Source organism: Harpia harpyja, chromosome 16 (assembly GCF_026419915.1).
Source record: "Harpia harpyja isolate bHarHar1 chromosome 16, bHarHar1 primary haplotype, whole genome shotgun sequence".
NCBI lineage: Eukaryota > Metazoa > Chordata > Aves > Accipitriformes > Accipitridae > Harpia > Harpia harpyja.
Genome location: NC_068955.1, coordinates 24336031 through 24353365, shown reverse-complemented (window position 1 = coordinate 24353365; position 17335 = coordinate 24336031). Strand labels below are relative to the sequence as shown.

The following is a 17335-nucleotide window of genomic DNA, read 5'->3' as shown; positions in this document are numbered from 1 at the left end:
ATTAAAGTATCACACAAGTGAAGTTTTACACAATCATGTTGAGTGAGCTGTATCTAATTCATTGTTCAAGTTAATGTTTCCCCAGTTTGTTTGCACTGGTTTGGTGGTTTTTTTTTTTTAACTGAGCTGAAGCGCAGCTGCACATTATTTCTTTACCTCTGTTTCAGATTTTGAACACCTCCAATGTCTCCCAAGCTGTCACTCTGTTTTATGTAGTGAACAATCAAAGCACAACTCTAAATGGCACTATTTCCAGCAACCTTCTTAATCAGCTGTCAGCTGAGCTGGTGGGTTTCTACCTAACCTACCCACCTCTTACCATTGCAGAATGTAAGTATGCACTTCCCAGCGCATAGCTCCTTAAGATTAGCCAGCGTCGGGCTTTTGCTTTGCAAACACCATGAGCTTTGTTGTCAAGCCCACAGACTGTAGGTGTTTTTGCTGCCTACTTTTTAAACTGGTTTTTTGGTTTTTTAAAAAAAAAAAAAGAAGAGGGGGGATTAGGTGGGAGGGGTTCTGCGTTCAGTGTTTACTTTGGCTGCTAGAAACACTGGCAGATAATTAAGAAAACCACATGTATGCTGTCATTAATTAAAAAAAAATGCCTGTGTCAGGTTCCAAACAAAATAAAATTGTAGTTTTATATAAAACACAACACAGAATGTCCCCAATTCTCCATTTCAGGAAAACTTAGCGCAGCACATGAAGTTCATCTTCAGCCTACTTCAGTGGAAGCCTCGGCCCCCGGTGCTTGCTGCAGTGGCAGGGCTGGGTAGCACGCTTTGAGTGTGTGTTTGGGTAGTGGGTGAGCTCTGTCTACGCTTCTCCATTTAAAAAGTTGTTGGTGTATTTGCTGAACTTCATCCTCAGTTTAAAATGTGGTCTAAGCACTTTAGCATCAATAATTTGCTTGCATTTCAATTGTTACGAAGAGTCAGAGGTACAGAGAGCCAGAGAAAGTTGTGTGTCTGGGCAGCCTCTGTGGCATATATGCTCTCTGAGTCTGCATGCTAATCTCCCTAAAATGAATAAAGGGACAAGACATTTGATTATGGGGATTTCTGTTTAATCTGCTTGTTAAACTTGGTGTGTGAAATTAAGCTCACTGTAGAGCCGGGTTATCCGTTCACTGGAGGAAATCAGTGTTCACTGGAAGCGAGAGGAGACAGGGACATGCCGGGTACGTCAGTGAATGGTACTGGACCCTGCTTAAGGAAGAGCAGGTCTAGGCTGACCTCACTGTGTGTAAATCTTCAAGATGCTTGTTAAATTTGAAATACTGTGCTCAAATACCACTAAAGATCTGCTTAAGCTTCTGGTAGCTATCAAACTCACTGCTAAGGCTAAACCAGTGATGGAGTAGTTTGTAATTTTTCATTTCACAAGTATTGAAATAATTGGGCACGTAAGGATAGAGCTGAATATGTCTTTATGATCAGAACACTGAACCGAGTGGCTTCCTAGCTTTAGGTAACATTATTAAGGTGCTTGTTCATTTTCTGATTCGAAGAACCAGGCTGCTGGAAAGCAGGCACTGGGGAAAACACAAGTTCCCTTTTTTTGTCAGTCCATTTTATTTGCTGACAGCCCAACCGCAGAGTAATTATCTTGTGCAATTCTTCATCAGTTACTTGCGCAACGAGCACTCTGCTGTCTGTGGGGTAAGTGGTCACTCTCAGGTGCGAGGCAGTCAGGAATCACAGCTAAGTCCGGTGATTGTGCGAATCCTTGAAAAAGAAGGAGCATATGTTATTCTTGAGGCGTTACTTACCTAAATCAGGTATTTGCAAACAAATAGGTGAAACTGCCCAATGATGAGTTCTTGCACTGCGCTGGTGCGCTTTTGAGTCAGACTTTCCATTCACAGGGTAAGAGACGCGTCTCAGGGTAGGCTTGTGTTTCCAGCAAGTCTTTCCACAGGGAAGGGGAGGTGGAGGGAGGCTGTCGACAAAGGGTGTGCTTGGGGACCTAGAAAGGGATGTAGACCATTCATCGTGAGACAGGCTGCTGCCTTGTTGTGGCTGGTGGGTGAGCCTGTCCAAATAGCGCCCTGCGGGCAGGACTTGTCTCCACGGGGTACCCAGGAGCACAAGGAGAAAGCCCGAGGAAGTTTTGATGATGGCTGCGCTCAGTTCAAGTGTTTGACCTCCAAAATAGGCCTGTTGCATAGGAAAAGGATTATGGTGCTTCCCACAAAGGCAATACAGGGGTATGCTTGGTAGTCAGGAGCTGTGAAAGCCATTTGTCATGCAGTAAGAGTCTCATGAGGTATTGCAGTTCTCTGCCGATCCCTGCACATGATGAACTGACCCGATAAAGTCTTTAGCTAGTGCTCCTTTAACAACTAATGGCTTATATTTCATTTTGGAGCTCTTGGTTTTATTCCCAGCACAGCAGGTATACTGCAAACTCATGAACTTAATGCGCGCATAGTGTTTATGGCTTCAGACTGATAGCGTGTCTTGTGAAAATGTTTACTTTGAAAAGTGTTTGATGCTTATTCATGTGGCAGTGTAGTTTCAGTTTATCAAACAAATATTGCGGCTGTTCTCAGAGCGTGTTATTTCCCAGTAGGCTCCGGCGGCTCCTCCAGAGCCTTCGCAGTCTGTCATGGAAATGCACAGCTCGGGACACGCTGTGAAATCCCTCCTCAAAAGCAGTTACTGTGCGTAATCAGATCCTTTACAATGTTTACTGTTTCAAGCCACTGAAGTTTAAAAATCAGGTAACTCAATAGCAGTGTATCAACATGCAAAGCGTGGATATTTTCTGAATTAAGTTCCAAGTATTAATGCTTTCCGTGTTGCATAAATCTATTGCAAAAATGCTGAGCTGTATAATGAATTAGCAGCATATTGGATTTTACAGTCTAATGCACTTTGGAGATGGAAAAGCTAACAAAAGGCATCAAAACGGCAAACATCAGTTTCTCACAGATGTAAACGCATATGGTAATAGTACCTTAAATGGTGCAGAGTGAGAGAGTGAGTACCACACTCTAAGGCATGTTCACAGTTTCGTTAGTCTCGTTTGTAATTCATGTGGAACTGCACTCTGTGATTGGTGGAATCTGATCCTGGTTTATTTTAATATTCTTTTAGGTTAAAATTGTGGTCTGGATTAAGTAAGGATTAAATCACAGAATCATCATAGAATCTAATCTTGTTTCCCCCAGGGGATTACTCACAGAGAGAAAGCAGCAGAAATGTATATAACATAGGCACATCCGTATTCCCTATCACTTTTAGTAATGGGCAATCCTGTACCAGCCAGTATTTTGGCAACAGAAGATGTATGTTCTACTTTGTAGGGCAGTGCTTGTACTGTTTACACTTGATGTCCTTTTTCAGACAGAAGAGAAATTGTAACCCTGAAAATTATGCCTCTAGAACTCCTCCTGGACCATAGTTCAGTTTTATTTATCACTGTCTGGTTAACCAGTTTTGGGTCATATAACATGTAGGATGTTGGAATGTTATGACATAATTTCAACTTTTATTTTTAAAGCTTTGGAGTATCCAAACCTTGATGTCTCAGAGTCAACTAGAGACTACTGGGTGATAACAGGTACTTCTTAATCTCCTTCCCTCCTCCATGCACTTCAGATAATAATTTTTAGTGCTCGTTTATACAAACGCATCGGTGCAGTCATTTTACACAAAAATAAGTGTCTGCCCACTGAACCTTCCTGTTGCATTCAGCTGGGCAAATGTATTTACAATTACTCTGGGGCATAACTGTGATTTGTCATCTTGAACAGAGACGTCTCCTGTGTCCAACGCCCGCCTCAGAATTTATGCCACTTTCATTTAAGCACTTCTGAGAGCAGCATTAACTTCTCAGAGTTTTAAAACACAAACAGGCTTCCCCCCCCCTCCCTTGGACTTGAATTTAAATCTGAAATTAAGAGAGGCTTCTAGACGTAACCCAGGAAGAAAGGTGATCTTTTAAACCAAGGAAATTTGTTATGATTTGCTGACTGTCTGGGTCCAGGAATTTTTGCATCTTTCACCTGAAGCATTAAGCACATAACTTTCTGTTGGTGGAAAAGACAGTGCAGAGAATGCTACTAGGCTTCAAGATACTTGTTTTACACAGTCATTTCACTGGTATCACATTCTCATTCGCAATTGTTTTGACTTCAGAAGTGATAACTGGGCAAAAAAGGGACCCTTTCCCCCAGACGTCTTTGAGTGAGTAGATACCAAAGCCTTTCTCATCAGTGTGTCTGTACCCAGAGTTGTTTAATGCTCAGGAGAGCAAGAGAAAAGGAGCCTGACATGAAACAGATTAAATTCTACACTCTGCTTCCAAAAGCAGTGTGATTTGGTACCTGTTATATCTATTCATAATTTTGACACAAAAAATAAATTTATGCAGAGATCATGGTCCTCTGAAGGGAGTGGTACAGCCCTTCCCATTAGGAGCCCATGAACCCAATACACCATTTCTTGCCTTTGTGCACGTACTGCAATGGAGTATTATTGACATTACAATGGAAATACTGTTTTCAAAAAAAATCACGGTGATCCCAAAAGATTTTTTTAAATACTGTTGAAAAATCATACATATGTATGAATTAAATTAGCATGCAGTATCACTTTTTTGAACTTTATGTAAATTCAATATCTTTTTAATTTTACATTCATTTATACTTAGGAAATGTTTATTCAGCTTTCAGTGCTCTCAAACGTCGGATATTTTGTTTCAAACCAAGTTGTACAAAATCCTAACTTCAGATTTCAAAACTGCTAGATGAAAAACTGTGGTTTAGTCAACAGCAGGAGCATCTGGCGAGAAGCGTAAAACCAGGCAGCTCTCAAATAGGTTTTAACTTGCTTTTTACATTGAAGTTCATATATTAGGTGCTTCCTGCAGCCATTTTGGTAAACTGAAGGCCTAAGAATGTTTTTGGAGGATTTTATTCTCTGAAACATCGTTGACATTATCCAAGAAGAACAGTGCAGGGGCTGAAACAGAAGCATGTTATATCCCCACTGGGAATTACTGAGGGGGTGTAACAGTGTCCAGCTATTTTTCCTCTAAGCTAGTTAGTACATGCCTGTCCCAAACTGCCCTGCAGACCACGTGTTACTTTGTCTGCCCATGTGAGGTGTGCTGATATGTGATTTTTCTCCATTCCCACAGTTATTCAAGGGGTTGATATTGCATTACTGGGACTGAACAATCAGAGCTTTGCAAGATTAATGGAGCAGCGTTTGGCTCCGCTGTTTATGATGTCCCACCAGCAAGGAAGACGATTCAAACGTGCCACTACTGTGGGCAGCTACACTGTGCAGGTGGTCAATGCGACATCGGTTGCGCCTAGATATGTGTTGAAAAAAAGGGCTTTGCATGTGTCCTGCCTCAATTTGTGTAAAAAAAAAAAAAGTTGTTCATCGGGGTTGAGATTTCCTGTCTTTTTTCATGAATATCAAAGCAGCGAGTGCAAAATGCATGGGTTTCTTTGTCTGCAGTCAGCCATGTTTGCGTGCCTCTCATCTAGAATTTATCATTAGTTAATCAGTGTTAATAAATATTTTCTCTTTGGTTGCTATGAGGATTGGTACAAAGTACGTATTTTAGCATAAAGTCTCGTATTCAGCTTAATGAAGAATTCAAGGCTTTTGTTCATAAAAAAAAGTTTCCTAGGCCTTCCTTTCCTATGTAAGTCAATAAAGCTAGAACTTCTTTTTTCTTTTTGTTCAAAAAAAAAAAGTATGAAACAGTCTTTACACAGGATCAGTCATCAGAGCATGTGGCCACAGGTTACATTATTTAGTAGAGATTTCAGTCCTGAGTAATTTATTAATCATCTTGCATTTAGCAACATTTCCCATTCAGTATTTTGAAATGATCATATTTTGGTTTCTTACTAATTTAGCGAACTGATGCTAGTTGTAGGGGATTCAAAGAGGATCTGTCTTCAAAAATTGCGTGACAAGTTATTGCTTTTTTTTTTTAATTACATGATGTTTTTCAAGAATTGCTTGTTGTGAGATATAAAACCAAATTACTACTTTTCTTGTTTGCCCAAAATTCTGTATGTTTTCCCACTGAAAGAATTTAAAAGAAGGAACAGGTTTTTACTTGCCCAAAGTGTGAAACTTTGTAATATTTTCCATGAAAACATGACATATTTTATTCCATAACATAATGGAGAAGAATCACCAAACTCCTTTTTCCTCTCATCATTAGAGGTGTTTGACGCTTCCTCTACTCTCAGGAAAGACAGAGGTACAATGCAAAAATTCTGCCGGTATTCTGCAGAATAAAATGGAAAGAGCATGGTTCTCTTTATTGTCGGCCTAGGATCAAAAATAATGAGTACAGAAATAAAATGTGAGGGAATTTTTCAACGGCAATGTGCCAGTAAAGTATAATAATCAATATTAGGAGAGATTTTAAGAATTCCCTCTTTACAGAGGACTGTAATGTCCAAACATTTGATCCTTTCCTCCTTTTTACTGCATGCTTTTCTTAGTATAGGATTTTACCTTAGGATTATGTTTAAAATTTTTTAAGAAGGCAGTCAGTCCTCACTAATCTTAATAGCCTAGGCTATGAAGGGGAGAAGCTCTGATCCTGTGAGAATATTTGCATGGAGCTTATGCTTATACGGGGTGTTGAAGGAGTTCCCTGTGTGCACTGCCTTCGAGTAGCTCCTGGCAGGTTTTGCAATGGTATAATATAAACACAGTTTATTAATCTTTCTCTCTCTTTATTTTTTTTTTCCTGAAAGATGGTAAAAATCCAACGTATTCCAGGACCCAAGGAGCCAGCTGAACTGACATACTATACTTTATACAACGGGAAACCTTTGCTGGGCACTGCAGCTGCCAAAATTTTGAGTACTGTTGACTCCCAGCGGATGGCCCTGACACTAGGTTATGTTATTCAAGTTCAAGCTGATCGTAAGAGTTCTTTTAAAAATTCTCTGGTTTAGTCCTTTGTGAAAACACCAGTGTAGGTATGGGGAGCCTTCACTGATCACACAGAGAAATTTCAGCTGCACCTTTCTGAGCAGCTGCTTAAGTCAGGCTGCTCTTTTTCCTGTGGAAGACAGACTAATCTTTTATCATAGTAAATCAAAGCTATATACCAACTGTTATTTAGCTGATCACTGTAAACTCTATTATACAACTAATTTTACACACGTACAACTCTACAAACTGAACAATTTTATGGAACTGTAAAGTCAGAATTAATTCTGATGCTAACAAAACCATGACTGCTGGAGCTAAGTTGCTATTTAAATAACTTGGCCCAAAGTAAAATGTGGGGCTATCAAGATGTCCCTTATTTTTGACTTGTTCAAAATAATATAGATTATTTCTCTCTCAAAGGGATTTTTTTTTTTAAAGAATCATTTTCACCAGGAATTTTGTAAAGTGTACCTCATGGTTCTTAAAGGTATTCTTTAGACACAAATCAGAAAAGTGCAGTTGAACAGAACTACTTGTGTGTATGGACAGTTTTCAGATTCAAGATATGGTAGTATCATTCAGAATAATGTGGCCAAAAAAGTCATCCATTCTTGAAAAGTAAAGTGTTTTCTATTTTCTAAGACTTGCATCAGTTCCTGAGTGATTGTGGGCACAGGTGTTTTGATAAAAAAAGGTTTTTTGGATATTCCTGTATAATTGACCCACAGTCATAAACCTGTGGTGGAGCTTGGAGGCTTTTCTGTGCAATAGCAGCTTAATGTATGAATTGATGCCTTTAGCTAACTGAATGTCTCCACTTTGCCAAGGTATTTATCCAGATGGAATTAAAATTATACAGTGGACTTCTGTACTGGATCTCCTTACTGGCTAAACAGCATATAAAATGGGACTCCCTGATGCCATTATTTCTGCCTGAGGGAGCAGTGATACTGAAATAATTACCTGTAATGGTGATAGGAAAAGAAGGGACCACTGTAATAAGTAATTGATGTATCATCCATAAACATATGATTGAGTTAGAAGACTAAAGTATGACATAATTTCCAGAGAATGCACTATATACTGTACCTGATCCTTGATTTGATCATGGTCTGTTACTGACTTTAATTGGACTGAAACCAGGCATCTCCATTCCTGCTTCCATGAAGTCTAGCATTCAAATTCTAAATTACTTTGTTTTCCATGAGACTATTTCTTTAATGTAATTTTTACTAAAGCAGCCCTAGATAATACATAGCAATTTCCTAGCTCTTTGTGCAGTTTTGTGATTTATGTGAGTATTTAGGTAATTATGACATCTGCTGCTCATCGTCTAACTTTGTACTTCCATGGTCTGATAAGGCAGCCTCGTTCATCTGTAGATTTTTATACTAGTTAAATATGCACAGAATACTGTAAGAAGAGAATGTACAGAAATTGAAATTATGACCCCGGGTAACTGAGATTCTGAAGCTAGGGTATTTGAAGTATAGGAGGTAGTTCTAGCTCTATACCTTATTATGGAAAAAAATCCATTTCTTTCCTTTTGGACATGGTATTTGTAGTCTGTCTTTGTATTCCCAAAGAAAATACTTCGTGTGCATTTCATTTTTACTCATTCTAATTTCTGTTATAGCAGAATGAAAAGTTCTGTACCAAAATGCAGTAAGAAAATACATCTACCCTCAGGAGCTCGTAGTTTGGTTAGACAAGACAGATGAAAAATAACAAAAAATATGGATGTTCCTGTTTTATAAGTGAGGGACTGAGTTACAGCAAAATGAAAGGCTTGCTTCAAAATCCACTGAAGTCTTATTGAGTTGAATGAACAATGGATTGACTTAAGGTCACATTGGAAGCTGGTAACTGAATTAAAGATGTAAACCAGGATTCCTGAATGTCTGTCCTATTAGCCATAAGGTCATAGTTTCCTCTGCATTCCCTAGACAGAATAATTTTTCAACAATTGTTTGCTGCTCCCACAACAGCAGTCTATAATTAAAGTTACTGTTATCTGATAAAATTCAGATTCAGTTTCCCTCCCCACAGCCCTTTCGTCCCCAAGCTAAATGTCAAAGTTAATAATTAAGAATTATGCAAGTCTATTGAAAAGTGAACCTTGAAAGTCTTCAACCTGGCTTTTTGGACAGTCTTGAAGCATGAGGTTACTGTTACACTCTGCGCAAGATATGTACCTAATGGCACTACTCCTACGTCACCCAACAAACTACATTGACTTTGCAAAAAGTTGTAGATCTACAAAGAAAATAGGCTCAAGCTTCAGACAGCCTTTCAGCTGGCTTTCATAACTGCAGCTGAACAAGATGGTATGCATTTGAAGTCTGATCCTGAAAGATGCTGAGTGCCTCTGACAGCTAGTAAGCTCAATGACATTTGAAAGCACTAGTCCCCTAGGAAATGGGAAAGGCTGCTTTACGCTGGTATTCTCACAATTGCCTGTCCACACCAGCAACCAGTGGCATTGGAAAATAAATAGAGATAGCATGGTGAAGTCCACAAAATATTTCACTAAAACAAAATTCAGCATTGTAAGGAGATCATCTGGTGTTTTTCCAGAAAGAAATGAAATGAGACAACCGGGGATGTGTCACAGGAGGATCTCTTATGTGTATACAAGTTGAAGGTTCATACTAAGAGACTTTATTCTGATAAAAGGGAATCTAAAATGTTTTAGCATCACTGCATTTCTGAAATGTACCCTTCTCCTGGTGCCATTGTTATTAAAACTGCAAGTAGCTCTTTCCAACCTCATCATTTCCCCTCCTTCAGAAATGATGGATTCATTTTGACCTTAACTATGATAAAGTATTTCTAGAGCACAAGAGAGGCATTTTCTTATTCCCTATTGATATCAATAATAACTATTAGTGTGCTTAGCTTCGTCGGTTTTGAAAAAGCTCTACTCATTTACTCTTGCTGAGCCAGTAAGACTTTGATACCAGGTGTGGGCTCCATGTGTATACTTTTAAAACACATGCTACCTTCCTATAAGCTGTTATTGTGTGTGAAAAGTAATTACGGATGTATTACTTGCACCTTTTTTTGTTTATTCTGTAAATGAACCATTGGAGTGATATCTAATATAGCATCGACTTGGGAGTTGATGGCTGCTTTTGCATATAACTGATGTTATATGTAACATAACTAAGTAAGAGAAGAGAGCCCAGGGATTTGTGAATTGAACAGTGTTGCTGAGTCTTTTTTTTTTTTTACTTAAGGAATACAAAAGTATAGCTAGATTACTAACAATCCTTTTATACTAATCATTATATGGAGACAGCTGGAGACTGTGTTGGAAGCAATTCAAATCTTGCATTTGCACAGTGAGACTTACCGATGCTGGTTTGCAATTTTCTGTAGCTGTGGTGAAGAACCCCCCAAACAACCTGTGGATCATTGCAGCGGTGCTGGCTCCCATTGCTGTGGTTACAGTTATCATCATCATCATCACAGCGGTTCTGTGCAGAAAGAACAAGAACGACTTCAAACCAGACACCATGATGAACCTGCCTCAGAGAGCTAAAGTGAGTGACCGAGCTCTAGATCCAAGACGTCCATTTGCGTTCTGAGGCTTTAACTGTGTTTCTCTGCTAGGTGTAGTTGAAGGATGTTTGGAATTGAAATGGTCGTTACTTACAGCTTGGATCTTTGCACTTCTCCTCTGTCCTTGATACCACCAGTCACAGCGATCACCCCTCCGTTTTACTCAGGACCCATCGACTTCCATCACAGCTCGTCCCTTGCCACAGCGGTAGCGGTGACGGAATAACTGTCACGAGGCCCTGAGCCGTTGGGGCCGAGCAGGCTTTACTCCGGGCGGTCGCTGCCTTCATAAAGTCGGGGAGCTGGGGTATTAAGCCTAGCCCTCGTCAGCAGCACGTCTCCCGTAGCACCTCGCGCTCAAACCCGCGGCCTGAGCTGCTCCCGCCCGCTGCAGGGGGCAATGGCTGAAGCTCTGGGCTTTGGCAGCAGTTCACACCCGGTCCTAACCAGGAGTTCTCCACCCGACTGCTAATCCAGAAAAGACGTTCTTTGAATTTTTTTCAGAAAACTTATCCCACTGCTATTTTTCTTTTAGATGTTTTGCACTTTCTGATTTAGTTGTGGATATTGTTGGTTAGGTTCAAACAATTATATTTTCCTTAAAGTTACTAACCTGTATCAATTACAAGATGGGTTTTTTTCTAAATCAAATGCGTTCCCAGTTTGATTCTCTGTCTAACAGAAAAATGTCACAGAATACTGATTTGCCTCCTTAGTGAAAAAAGTCTGCCTTCTCAATGCTTCTGTTAAATGGCTCTTCAACAGGGCCACTCCAGGTTAGGAGTTTTGAGCCTACAGAGCCTGCGTGTAAGTCACGCTGTTCCTTCGCCCTTTTAGCTGGCTTTGGTTTTCTCCACTGGCATGGGATTGAAATGATAAATTTTCTCTTTGGTTTCTTAATGCTACAGACAGCAGGATTATTGTGATTTCAGCTCTGTTGCTTCTGCTGAAAAATGTCGATTGGAGGGAGAGTTGAAGGCAGGCATGATGCATATGACAGCTCTTTTCTCCTCATCTTAGGTTAGTTGCAGATGGGTGCAGCTGGTGCCAGCTGGAAAAAGACATTTGTATCAAAAGTGATGTGAAAAAGACATTTCCATTTTGGTTCCAGTATGCTCATCTATTTATCCGGTGTTATCAAACTAGTATTAAGACTAGATTTGCAAAAGTGAAACAAGCAATATCACAAACACAAACAAAAATTAATACCACTGCAGTGATATCATATAATGTCCCATCGAAACCTCTAAAATGCAAATCATGCTTTATTAGGGGCTGTTGCAAATACTGTGCACCACTTGATTCTTCTTATACGTAATCTTAGTCCCAGCTAAAGGACAAAATGAGACTATAAATTTGTACATTGTTTTGAGCTGGCCATCATTACGGGATGCTTTACAGCTGAAGGAAGTTGCTATTTAAAAAACCCCACTGCTGGTTGAAGGTACAGCACAGAAAAAACTTGAAAGTATTTTAATATTTTAATCCATAGTTGTCATTCCAAAAAGAAAGAGAAAGTTGAATTCTTACTCTTCCTGAGAAATCAGATTTAATCAGGCTGTAAGACACATGGTGAGGTTAAAACCTATTCAGTCAGGTTACATTTGCATCAGCCGTCCATGTCATCAGATGGGAGTTGCATCTGCAGAGCAAAACAATTGGTGCTGAGCTCCCAGCATCCACACTACACTCTGTTTCAGGAGATTTTCCTGCAGACTTGCTCACATTTGCAGCTGGAGTGCAGTAGGTCCACTTCTAGAGTGCATTTCCCTGTTTTGGTATATTTTGAGACTCCATAAAATTTAATTTAATTTATTATATGAGAAGTGATGCATTTCAAAATGAAAGCTAAATTGCTTTCCATTTAGTTTCAGAATGATGGCTCCATCAAAAAGGTTCAGCCAGGTCTAGTTTAGAGTATACGCTGGTATATGGACCATGGAAGATAAATTTTGCAGCGGGACTGGGAATGGGCTAGTTTTGTCATTCCTGATTTCAGCATCTTTACTTAAAATAAGTCTAAGAAATGTATTTTGGGAAGATAATGAAATTAGGCCATTTTGAAAAAGAAGAGTTTTAGCTTTATTTTTAATTCCAGCGTTAGGGATGTCGGGAATAGTGGCAATTACTCGAACTGCAATTGCTACATTTCATGCAGTTTGGCAATACAAAGAGCTGATGAGCATATATCTGTATCGCATTTAAAATGAATATATTATATGTCATGGCTTAGAAAAGTGCCTGAGACTGCTCGATTAATGTTCCGTAAGTGGAGTCACAGCAGAGTGATTTTTAGTTTAAGCAGCAGCTTTGATATTTTGTTTCCGTGTGTCTGAGATTGGCTGTTGAATCACTGGAGCAGTTTTTGGATACCTTTTGAATATCCAGCGAACTGTGTGGAGGGGAAAAGAGAATAAATATTATGGGCTACCCACAGCCTTGGATTTCAGCTGGGTTTGTTTTCAGCGGTGCCATTGTACGTGTCCGGATTCCCAAAGTCCTGTCCCAAGGGCACTGGCAGAGCAGAGCTGCCCGTTGGTCGCTGCGGTCCGACTGCTGCTGGGAGCAGCGGGAGGCTGTGGGTGCTCGCAGGGCAGAGCTGCCTGCCGCGGCCCTCCCCACGCTCCGTCCCGTGCCAGCGGGATGGGGTGCGCGGACGCAGCACGGAGGGGTCGTGGAACACAAAATTTAGCGTTAAATATCCTTCTGCAGCTGGGGGAGGTGATGTAACGCAACAGCAGGGCTGCTGCCTGCGCCTGGTAATTAAGGAGTGAGTTTTGTTGTTGTAACAGCCTGAAGGCTAAAGAAATGAAATTTAAAAAATGACCTCGCGTACGTAGTGTAGTTTATAGTATCTTTCTTGGGAGCTGTGTTGCTGTTCGGATTTGCCTTAGCAGTCAGGGACATCTGGACTAAGTTGCAGGGAAGAGGGGCTGTTACCATTTATTTTCTTTTAATCGGCTCTCCAGTTCTAAAATTAAAAGAAGTATAAACTCAAATCGGTGAAATTCTGATGGGAATTTATTTTAATGTTCTTTCAATGCTGTTTTTATTTTGAGCAACTGTTTTTACTTTGAGGGTTTGGATAGATGTTAGCTTTTACATAGCTTGCTTTCTAATTCACCGCATGCTTCTTTAAAGGCTGTAATCTGATTTGTCACCTTTCCTTTCTTTTAGAGCATGAAAGAATAAGCTTGCAGGTGAACAGAGATAAGATCTGCAGTCTAAGTCCTGCAAGCAAAAGCAAATACTGCAGGCTATGAGAAAACAACCACTATCAATTTGATAAAGTGCATGGAGAAAAAAAAAAAAAAAAGATCAGAGAAACTGTCTGTGTACATAGGTATACATGTAGAGGGGAGGAGCTGATCGTCCTTTTTTTTTTTTTTCCCCTTCTTTTCTTTCTTTTTTTTTTTTTTTTTTTTAGTACCAGTGTCTTTTTCATGATCATTACAAGGGAAAAAGTCCCAGAAACAACTGCTTATATTCAGTGTGCCCTTTGCCAGGCAATGTAATTTAATGGTCTCATCATTCATTTAGTATTTCAAAAGCAATATTCAAATCCCAGTCCTTCGGTCTTTCTCAGTATTTTGGCTGTATTGGACATCTACGCTTGCAGTGCTTCAGCAGTGCCTGATCATGATTTAGTCTTGCCAGTTCCCTTCAGGGGTGGTAAAGCCATCTGCTCCTGTGGGCTTTTACAGAGCAGGGTTCCAAGATAAATTTTATTTAACGCAATAAGTCCGCTGATGAGGATGGCTTTTGCAGCTCTTCCTTTATTGCGGTTTGTTACTAGACATGGTGGTAAGTAGAACTCAGACTAAAATAATCCTTCATTTTCTTCCTTTGGCAGATCCGAGCTGGGACTCTGCAGAGTTCTTTAGTAATTCTCATGTTCTGCTGCTTCTGGTTTGGTTTTGTTTGTTTTGGGTTGTTTTGGGTTTTTTTTCTTTTCTTTTTTTTTTTTTTAAATAAGAGATGACGTATAAGTTGTAACTTCTACTCTTTCAAAGGCATGGAGGGAGAAATAACTGATTTAATCAGCTTTTCTCTTTTGATACGTTTTGCAGAGTATCTGGGAGAGTCTTGACTAACACTTAATATAGATAATAAGGTTGAAAATCATTATTTTGGTTAAAAATATTACTATCTAGGATGTGGTGCAGTAGTTCTTCCTAGCTGTCCTTCACACAGCTTCTGCTTCCCCTTTCTTCATTCCCTTCCCTTTCTTCATTTCCTCCCTTCGTAGCTAATTTGGTGACTGCTTTTGTGGTACCCTGCCTTCGGAGGAGGGCAAGCAGAAGGCCCCGTCAGGGACAATATCGTCATGACTTGCCATGGGGTGGTGATGGTGAATTGGCATTTCTCTGATATGTTGCAAGTTCCATCGTGGTAATGCGCAGAGACGACTGCTCTTCCAAATCAGCCTTAGCCCAATTAGCGTCTCCTTAATGCACTGGAGCTACTTATCAGAGGAATACTGAAGTACATGAGCACATTAGAAATCATCAGCCTCAGTTCGAGCAGGAGATTGGGAATGCGATGCAGATCCCCATAAACAAAAAGCATGTTTTGTTTTGTTTTAAAAACCAGAAGACAGCCCCGTTATTTTCAGACCGAGATCGCCTATGAAATTTATCTGTATTTATAGCTATAGCCCAGATTTAGTAAGGTACAGAACAAGAGAAAATGTTTTTTCAGAGTTCATCCTTTTTCTATGCCATCAGCAAATTTTTTTATCCAGCTGATTTTCTTCTGGAACTAAAATATTCAATGGTAACATGACAGGAACCTGAGAGAGACTATTCAGTTATTAACTGTCTAATTCTGATGTGTTTCCCAAAGTATGTTTGAGGGTTAAAATCACCATTGCTCACCTTTGAAGGGTTTTGTGGTGCTTTTTTAGCATTCTGTCAATAGTCTTTGTACTTCGGGAAGAGCATCCTTCCAGGTTTTGGTAAATTAATTGCTAGCCTAGCAAGAACATTTTTATGTATTACATGTTTTTTCCAGAGGTGGTCAGGAATTTGAGTGATTTATTTTTCGTATTTTTTTTCCCTTCTCTTTTTTCCAACAGAAAATACAGGTTGTTTTTTTTTCTTCCCCTCCCCCCCCCCGTTCTCTTTTTTTCCAATCGAAAAAGCAGTTTGGAAAGTTAAGTTTTGCTTAAACACTTCAATTTTTCTATTAAGAGAATTCACCTTTCGGTGGCTGCTTTGCCCAGAAGGCATGTGTCAGTTCTGCTTGTTCCTTGCAGAGGCAGCAGGGAAAGCCGGGCCGGGCTTTGGGGAAGGAGAGGCTGGGCACACCGCCCTCGCCTGCCTCGCTGCAAGGCTCTTGCGAATGCCGCTTCCTGAGAGAAACAAGTGAAGTCAATAACAACCTTCCCAGTAGGCAACTGGCAAGCCAGGGGAAATATCATTTCACTGATCTGAAAAAGGTCCTTTTCTGGAAAATGTTGCTCGTGAAACTTTGGTGTTTGCCTTTTTTACTTTGTCTTGATTTGGAATAAATTACTCCCACCCTCTTCAGAAACACAAGATTTTTTTCAGGGAAAGTTTTCCATTTTCTGTATGGTCTTATTTTTCTCCCTCCTAATTTTTTCTTCCATATGCTCATTCTTCCATTGTCTCTTAAAGGAATTTCTGGGGGTGTTATGGCAGGGTAAGAAAGGTTAGCCAAGATCAGTTTTATACTAACTAATGACGTTTAAAATATGTGGAATGGAGATCTCATCAGAAAATTGGTTTGTTGTTGGGCATTCATATGGCAATCTACATATTTTTACCATTGTTTACGTAATTAAAGAAGTTAAGGGGTAGTGGAAAATTTTATATTGAGGTGGAAATTTTATATTAACATATGATGCATGCTGGAAATTTCTTTTTTTCTCCTGCTTTTTTTTGCAGCCAGTACAAGGCTTTGACTATGCCAAGCAACACTTAGGTCAGCAAGGAGCTGAAGATGAGGTTTTACCTGTAACTCAGGAGACTGTTGTACTTCCACTTCCAGTTAGAGATGCTCCCGCCTCCCAGGAGAGAGAAATTACTCAGGATGGGAGCACCATCAAAACTGCCAAATCCAATGAAACAAGGAAAAGGTATGGACTGGCATGTTTCCGCAGGGGGGTGGAATAGGGTACATGCTGCTGGTTGCTCAGGAAAAAACTAAGGCTTGGCACCCAGGCTCTGTGTGTGGCAGATGGTTCCTCCATGATGTATATTCTTGGCATAACGCTGGTCTGTGCTGGATGTGTAAGTTTGCTGCAAAATACAAGATAAAATAAAGTGAAGTCTTCACAGATTGTACATGCATAGAGGAGGTAAATGGGAAGTGGCTCTCGTATGCATGCTGGTGTTGTACAAGAGAGGAACCCAAATGACACAGGGGATCTGGAGCATGAACACCGATTATTTCTAAAATGAACCAAAAGACAGGACCTCAGCCACTGTAAGCTGCTGTAGCTCCCCTGACAGACTCTGTCACTCCAGAATTGGATGTCTTCATTAGCAGAAGGGCAAGCCCTAAACATCCGCTAACTTATGGAAGACTTCTAGATCCAAAGCATCTACAGCAGGACAAAACTTTTGAGAGTGTAAAAATAGGCTAGATAACGTCAGTGTCTAGGGTAAAGTGTCCCAGGTTTGCAGCATCTTCACAGGAGGTCTACAGTGTTGTAGGATCACAGATTAGGAAGTCCCCAGAAGCTATCTGGCTCTTTCTCTTCTTCGCTGCAGGGTCAAATACACCCCTAACTCAACTTTATCTACCTTTTTTTAAAGTCTTCCAGTGGTGGGATGATCACAGCCTCCTCAAGCAATCTGTTCTTCACTACCTTTCCCGTT

At 40.1% G+C, this 17335-nt stretch overlaps 1 protein-coding gene across 4 annotated transcripts in view; it reads left to right on the top strand.

The window, feature by feature from the left end:
• The window catches only part of KIAA1549L (KIAA1549 like), a 139399-nt gene that overhangs the window by 74191 nt on the left and 47873 nt on the right, over positions 1–17335 (top strand). For all 4 annotated transcript variants that reach the window (XM_052811419.1, XM_052811417.1, XM_052811418.1 and 1 more), the window contains exons 7-12: positions 168–330; positions 3508–3567; positions 5149–5300; positions 6743–6914; positions 10308–10471; positions 16400–16590. In XM_052811419.1, coding sequence (XP_052667379.1) covers positions 168–330; positions 3508–3567; positions 5149–5300; positions 6743–6914; positions 10308–10471; positions 16400–16590 — 902 coding nt within the window. The remainder of the gene's footprint in view (positions 1–167; positions 331–3507; positions 3568–5148; positions 5301–6742; positions 6915–10307; positions 10472–16399; positions 16591–17335) is intronic.